Source organism: Propithecus coquereli, unplaced genomic scaffold (genome assembly GCF_000956105.1).
Source record: "Propithecus coquereli isolate 6110/MARCELLA unplaced genomic scaffold, Pcoq_1.0 Scaffold158, whole genome shotgun sequence".
NCBI lineage: Eukaryota > Metazoa > Chordata > Mammalia > Primates > Indriidae > Propithecus > Propithecus coquereli.
The window spans coordinates 4562308-4569817 of NW_012140302.1; the positions used below are offsets into that span (position 1 = coordinate 4562308).

At 55.7% G+C, this 7510-nt stretch overlaps 1 protein-coding gene across 1 annotated transcript in view; it reads right to left on the reverse strand.

Moving 5' to 3' along the window:
• Positions 1-39: 39 nt before the first annotated feature.
• The window catches only part of DAAM2 (dishevelled associated activator of morphogenesis 2), a 105231-nt gene continuing 97760 nt past the window's right edge, over positions 40-7510 (reverse strand). Inside the window, exons 20-25 of the mRNA XM_012640892.1 lie at positions 7211-7379; positions 6938-7045; positions 5913-5973; positions 4625-4756; positions 3304-3474; positions 40-3076 (exon numbers count right to left, since the gene is read on the reverse strand). Of these exons, the coding sequence (XP_012496346.1) occupies positions 2852-3076; positions 3304-3474; positions 4625-4756; positions 5913-5973; positions 6938-7045; positions 7211-7379 (866 nt within the window). The 3' untranslated portion in view covers positions 40-2851. The remainder of the gene's footprint in view (positions 3077-3303; positions 3475-4624; positions 4757-5912; positions 5974-6937; positions 7046-7210; positions 7380-7510) is intronic.

Genomic DNA, 7510 nt, shown 5'->3' on the forward strand with positions numbered 1-7510 from the left:
CCCCTCATGGGAAGAAGACACAAGTTTCAAGGCAAGCTGGGTAGGGATGGTATGGATTTAATAGTTTTTAGTATTACAATATATTCTTATAAAAAAAGGTGCAGGTGAAAAGGACACTGCAGATTTTGTCCATTAGCCTCATCTGTCATGTGAGGCAGCTGGTGAGAGCAGCCTTGGCATGAAGGCATCCCTGGTAGAGGTCGGGGGAGACGGTCACAACTCCCCGGTTGGTGGCAACGGGATGGGGGTGGGGAGAGCCTGCACCAGACCCTTCCCCATCCACCTGGAGAATGTTCTCCCACTGCCCCTAAACACTTCATTTCTATCACAGGGGAGGGGGAGTAAGTGCTGCTGCTGAGAAGGGAACAGGTTGCATTAGGTTGACAATGAATTTTACATTGGACACAAAATTAGCGGGAAAAATTTTCCCAAAGGTGGCAGGAGGGCTGGGAAGGGCATAGGGAAGCAAGACCAAGGAACACATTAATAGACTGAAACATGTAACATATCAAGGACCAGTGCAGCCAGCCCATTGGGCATCAGCCCCTTGTGAGTTGACTGAGACAGTCCATGGTCCAAGGCACTGTTGAGATCTGGCTGCTGCAATGGCATCTGGGTACCAAAGCCACGGGCCAGATCTAGGAAATAATAAATAGAGAAGAAAAAATCTTTGGGGGTGAGAAGGCTGGGCTCTGGAACGATGTATGCGTCCTCTGTAAACAGTTAAACCAAACTCTGCTTTTCTGAGGATTGAACGTGTCTTGAACAGCTTCCACATTCCTTGTCTTTCCTGGTGCATATCTGGTCTTCCTCGGTGGGCGGGAATGCCAGGATTTGGAGATGCTTGTCAGACTGGAGAGCTCCCCTTGGGGGCTAGACTGACCTCAGCCTGGCCGGTTTGGGAGAGGACCTTAAGAGGCCTCACCCACAACCTCCCCATCATCCCAACACCTGCATCTTGCAGGGGGGTCTCGGGGGTGCAGATGGGTATAGCGAAGCTCTCTGCAGCTGCTCTTCCTGGAAGCCTTCATCTCACCCTCACCTGGGTTCCAGGATCGCTCTTCACACCTGTGCCGGCCAGGCTTGCACTGCTCAGATCCCTCCCCCCAGAAAACACGTGCCACCTGCCCCCTCGAACCTACACACATGCTGGGCTCACCAACCCTGTGTTTCTGCCCCCACAGCTACTATCATCCCACCCCCAGGAATCTGATACAAGAAAAAGGCAGAAGATAGACAGCTGAGAGCGGGCCAGCCCACCAGTGTGTGCACTGGCAATAACCCTGAGCCAGGAGTGAGGTCGGGAACACACAGGCAGGGCAGAGGGCGGGAGGGCTAGGAACTGGTGGATGGGTTGAAGCAGGGCGGGTCGCACAGACAGTGAGACATTATTGAACACAAAAGCCTTGGAATTGACCTCAGGCCCCTCCTTTTAGAAGAGATTTTGTCTAGAGCCAGCTGTTCCATCCACCAAGGACAGCTCAAGATGGACAAAATGGAAGGTGGGAGTGGACAGGAGCACCAGAATGGGCCCCTGGCAAGTCAGGCTGAAGAACCAGCTTGGGTTCCAGAGATGGGAGGGCCCTCAGGCAGTGCGCTCCCCCATCCCCAGCTTCCCTCGCCTTCCCCTCTCTCCTCTTAGCCCCCCTCTGAATGCTGCGCAGGAGGGGCCACGCTTAGAGGTGTAAATGTGGAGGGCAGCTCTGGCCCTGGGGACCCCCTCAGGAACCGACTCCCCCACCAGCCTCAGCCAGGACACTGGTGCCAAGTGCCCTCCTGCAGGCTGCACGGAGCAAGAAGCTCTTCTGTGGCTCACTGTGGCTTCTGCCCTGAGGCAGGTGTTAGAGAAAGGGGCTGTGAGTGATTTATGTGACGTGGTGGACCAGGGGGCTGCTGGGTGCAGCTGGCACTCAAGTGCTGCCCTCTGGTGAGGGGCCACAGGGAACTCCTAGGCAACACGCGGGGTCACTTCCCAACCGCGGCCAGGTTGCATGGGGAGGTGGGGGGACTTGGGATGCACCTGTAGGGATTTGCATGAGGTGTGGTGTGAACGAGGTCCTATTTGAGCCCCCTCCCTTACCAGATTCAAGGACCTGGTAGTGAGCCGTGGTCGTGGAACCCAAAGGGGAGTCTTCCGGGTTGTGGATTAGTAGAGCAGATGGAGGTGGGCAGGTGGGTGTAGGGAGAAAGACTTCAGACAGGGCAGAGAGGCCAAAGGACTTGTGACGTAGGAAACAGGCACTGCTACCCTGTTCTGGTGGCTTTGGTCCCTGCATCATCCTCCCAATGTTTGTTGTCTTTCTGGAACATACCAGAGCTGATCTAGCTAGAAAACATAATGCCTTTCCCGTTTCCATCCAAAAGGAAAGTTTGCCCCCAGATCAGTGTTCGCGGAGCCTCCTCGAGGGCGGGGGCCTGGACTCCCCACCCTGGCTCTCAGGGGCCCTGTTACTCTCCCTGCACATGAAATCTGGGCAATGTCATGGACCTCCTCTCCGGTGTAGAGCTGGGGCAGTTCTGTGCCAACACGTGGGTGCCCACGGTGGGGTGGGGAGCAGGGCCCTCGGCCTAGGGTTGCCTGGCTAGAGGCCCGGGGCCTGCCAGGGGTGTCCAAGACAGCCTCAGAGAAGACCCCCGGGGACTGATGCAGAAAGAATGGTGTGAAGGGGAGAAGAGAGGAGCCGCTAGGTGAGTGTGGGGGGACACCTGGTCCAGCCACACACCACTCCCCACCCCAGGGCCCAGCCCAGGGCTCAGCCTGAGCACCAAATCCTGTAAGTATCACCGCCGCCTCCACTCAGCCCCTCTCGGCTGTCCCTGTCTCCCGGCCTCCTGCGCGCCCAGTCCCAGGTCAATAATTTAGCCTGTTTATTGCGCGCTCCCTGGTGACTTCCGGGGCCTGGCTCCCTGACCGCTTGCGGCTGCGCTTGAGCTTGCATAAGTCCTTGTCGAAAACCTCCCCGGAGCGCAGGGCCGACACCAGGTCGTCGAACTCGCCGCCCCCCTCGTCCAGCGCGCTGCCCGCCCGGACCTTCCGCTGCCGCTGCCACCGCTCGCGCTCCCTCTGCTCCTTCAGCTGCGGGGACAGGGGGAGGCCCTCAGGGAGCCGGCCGAGTGAGGCTCACGCCAGCGCCCTCCAGCCCCGGGGTCACTCCTCGGGGGCCGCCGTGGTGCCCGCTCGATCGGTTGCCCCGCTGTCCTGTTTCCAGACGCCCAGCCTGCCCTCCCCTTCCAGGGTCCCCCTCGCGCTCCCCAACCATTTCCCCCCCAGGGGCCCGCGGTGGGCCCGGCCCAGCCCCTCACCATGGCCTCCATGCGCGCCCGCCGCTCCTCCTCCTCCTTCCTGCGCCTCATGGCCTCCAGATCCTGCCGCGCCTCCGAGAAGGCCTGCAGGAAGGTGTCGAAGATACCAAAGAATTCGTCCGGCTGCATCTTGCTCTCCTGCTCCCCGAAGTGCATCAGGGCCTTGGCGAACTGTCAAGGGAGGGAACGGGGTGGTGGAGAGTCCCCCCTGAGCATGGTGGGCTCAGCCCTGAGGTTAGCTGGGTTCCGGTCAGAGCAGGAGGGCCCAGTCCAAGGCTGGGGGCTGTTGGCGTGGTGGGCAGGGCTGGAGGGGCCGGGGAGACCCCATTGTCATCAGGGCTAGGGACAAGGCCAGAGAAAGACTGCAGCTGACACCCTGGGGAGGTGGGGCATTGGGCCGGTTGACAGTCTCCCTCAGAGCCACCTCTGGGCCTGTTAAGGGGCAGGTGTGGGATCCGGACGTATAGACCTTGGGAAGCCCTTCCTAAGGTCAGGAGCAGCCCGGAAAGAACTCAGGAGGACTTTAGAGATCATTTAGTTAACCGGGTTAATAATTAAAGCCCTCTGTGCCTCAACTTCCTCATCTGTAAAATGGGGATAATAATAGAATCTCTTCATTGTGGTGTTGTGGAGTTAAATTAGTTAATAGATGCAAAGGACTAGCTATACTTATATGTGCCAGGCACTGTTCTTTTATTGAGAGCTACTGTCTCTTACTCAAACCACTCAATACGCTCTAAGAACAACCTCGCTACTCAAGTGTGCTTCGTGGACAGCAGCAGGTGCACCTCTTGGGAGAAATGCTGGATCACAAGCCCCACCACAGGCCTCCTGAATGAGAATCCACATTTTAATTAAGACCCCCATACTTAGGGTCCATGTACATGTTATGTTAGTGTGAGAAGCAACTTAGTCCAAGGCTGAGCTGCAGTCAGGATTCTAACAGTTGTATCATTTACAGCTGGGCAATCTTGGGCAAGTTACTTAACCTCTCTGATTCTCAGTGGTCACAATTGTCAAATGGGATAATAACCTTCCAACAAACCCATAAGGTAGGTGATGAGACAAATCATTAAAACACTTAACATGGCACCTGACACCCCATAAATGGACCGGGATCTTTACAGTCTGCAGTTATCATTGCTTGTCTGGTAGGAGTGAGGAAACTTTTTTCCCTAAGCGCTGTGACCCTGGGTTTGTCCCTTCTGGGCCCTCTGTGATAGGAATGGGTGAAGGAGATGTGCTTAGATAAGGCCGAGCTGGAAAGCAGTGGGGTCAGGGTTAGGCTGGGGGTCAGAGTGGGGGCTTGGGGTGCCCTTACCTTGTCCCTGGCCTCATTTAGCTGGTCCTCCAGCTCTGAGAAGCTGAAGCTGGACACCGTGATGAAATCGCTCATGATTGGGACAAACTTGTCATTGGGCTCCCGCACCTGGCGCCTCTGATATTCCAGCTCCTGAGGAGGGAGTGACATGCTGCTTAGACGGGTGCCAGGATAAGTGTCCAGGGGTGCAGGGTCACCACATCTGCCACCCTTGTCACTCACAGAACACTGAGCCCTTTAGAAGAAGAAGCACCCTGAGTCTCACAATTCTAAGGGTGGCAGAGACTAGGAGGTTAGCAGCCAGCCCACCCTGCCACTACCCTTCCCTCACCCACCACTGCCATCTTTCTTTCTCTAGAGCCCTGCGACCCAAAGCGTGGTCTCGGGGTCTAGGGCCAGCAGCCCCCTCTGGGAATTGATGAGAAATACAGACTCTGAGGCCCCACTCCAGACCCACTGGACCAGAAGCTGCATTTTAGCAAGACCCCCAGGTGATTCATGTGCAGATTAGAGACATATTTCTAAAGCCCCCAGCTAACATGAATGCTGCTGGTCCATGGACCACACTTTGAGTAGCACTTTACAGGACTATAAAATTGAAAATTTGGAAATATTCTACCCCTCCCCATTCAGTAGTGGCAACAAAAGGTTCTTTCTCATACTTCACCTAACCCCGGTCTCCAAGTCCATTCTCCCCTTACCTACCCCCTCCCTACACGGTGAGATGGGAAGGGTCTCTATTTCCTAGGTGTGGGGTACAAAGACTTGGGGACATCCCTATACTGGCCCAGTGAAGTCACTTCCCCACTCCTCTACTCGTGCTTTCTGGAAGCCTAGGGCCAGAGACAGTATCAGCTGAGAAGCCATCAGGAGACCACCACTCACTCCAGCAGTGAGTCAGCACCTGGGTCCTCCACTGGCCCAGGGAAGAGGCAAAGAGACATAGAGAAGAACCTTCTAGGGACATCAGTCCCACTGCCACACTGGGGAAGCTTTCAAGGGATGAGGATTCTCTTTCCCAGGCAGCAGATTCATGGTCCATTCCATCCCACTGCCAAACAGACACCATGTTGGACAGTGACACGGATACAGTCTCAGATGTTCTCTTTTTAGGGGTTTATATTTACGCCCCACATAACCCAATCACCCTTTTCTGGGGCTGACCTGTGCTGGAGGCTGTGCCCACTGTGCCAGGTGTTCTATCAACCCATCGAGGAGTGACAGGCAGCATGAGCAGCCTTTCCCAGCAGTGCCCCTCAACCCAGGCAGGCACAGCTACTGTACTCACCACCTCCACTGCTCTCAGGCCCCTTCTGAGGTTGCCCACCTCCTTCTCCAGCTCTGCCAGGCTGTGAGGAGACACAGGGAGAAGGGGGGTCATCAGCTCTAGATTTGGGGAGCTGAGGCTGGTTCAGGGAGAGGGCAGTGCAAAGCACAATGGCCTGGGTGTCAGTGGACCTGAGTCACTGACGTGTGGCCCTGGCGAATCACCTCCCCTTCATGCTTCTGTCTGTGCCTCTGTAAAATAACAGTGGCGACGCTTGCTCTACAGATCTCTCCAGATCAGAAATGCCATGCTGCATATCAGAAGGTTTCCAACACATGGCCTCTGACTGACACTTATTTATTTTTATTACCGCCAGGGAATGCTTACAAGCTCTTGCACGCATCTTGCATGTGCAGCATTCAGTACCTGTCGGCCAATTGCCACTACCTTTCTGGTTCTCCTGGAGGTGGCTTCTCTCACCCTGTATATCTGGGTCTGATTTCTTGTCTGTAGCAGATGCTGTGGGTGCCCCGCCCATATTTCCTTGGACCATCCATTGTAGAGCATGGTCCCGACTCTTCCAACTGTGTGAGCACTTTTTCCGAGGCCCAGCCCCATCTGCCTATACCCATGGCCAGAGAGTTATGCTCCCCCCAGAACCCCTCAGCCAAGACTGACGGGAGATGTGTGACTGCCCCAGCAACCTTGGCCGGTGGGTGGGATAACTGAAGCGAGTTTTCTTCACTGTCTCCCGGTGTTCCTTAGTGGGGTTAAGTTCCAATTGCCCATGGTAGTAACTGGCTTAATAACATTCCTGCTACTGGCATTCTTTCTATCTCTGTCTCACTTCCCACTCCCCTACTGATGTTTTCTGGAAGCATCTCTGAAATAAGGATTTAAGAGCAAATTGTCTATGTTTGGTTCTCCTAGAAGCAGACCCTAGACACTGCCCGCTCCTAGTGAGCCCAGAGTAGGCCCCGGAGGAGGAAAGGCAGACAAGAGTGCAGGCGATCGCAGGAGAAGCAAGTGTTGGAGGGACCCCTCACTTGACTTTGGCAGCTTCTGGAAGATGCTGCAGCTCCGAAGGCATGTTCAGGATGTCAGGGAAATGCTTCTCCAGGATCATGATCAGGTAATGGAGCAGAGAGATGTTTCTGCGGATGAAAGTGCAGTCAGGGGTAAGGGACAGAGGAAATTGCCAATGAGCGGCAGAGGGAAATTAGGGAGAGTTGTTATGGGAAAGAGAGGAAGGATAAGAGGGAGGAGGCGAGAGGAGAGGGTGGGGTGAGAGGAAGCTAAGGAAGCAGGGAGGCCCCCACCTGTCAATGCTGGATTTGGTGTCGGCGATCTTGTTGAGGCTGGCCACCCGGAACCCGTAGGCACCCCCACGCTGCCCTTTGTTCATGAAGTTGCCGATGGCTAGGACAACCTCTAGCATCTGCTTTAGACGCTTGCTGCGGATCAGCTCCCGGGAGGCCAGCAGGATGGCTGGGGGAGGGGGGACCTGTCAGAGCCCTGCACACACTAGGCCAGAGCAGCGGGTACCCCTGCATCCCCGAAGATGCCACCACAAAGTTCAGGGAAGGGGCCGTCAAGAGTCTTCAACTCTCAGGGTGGCC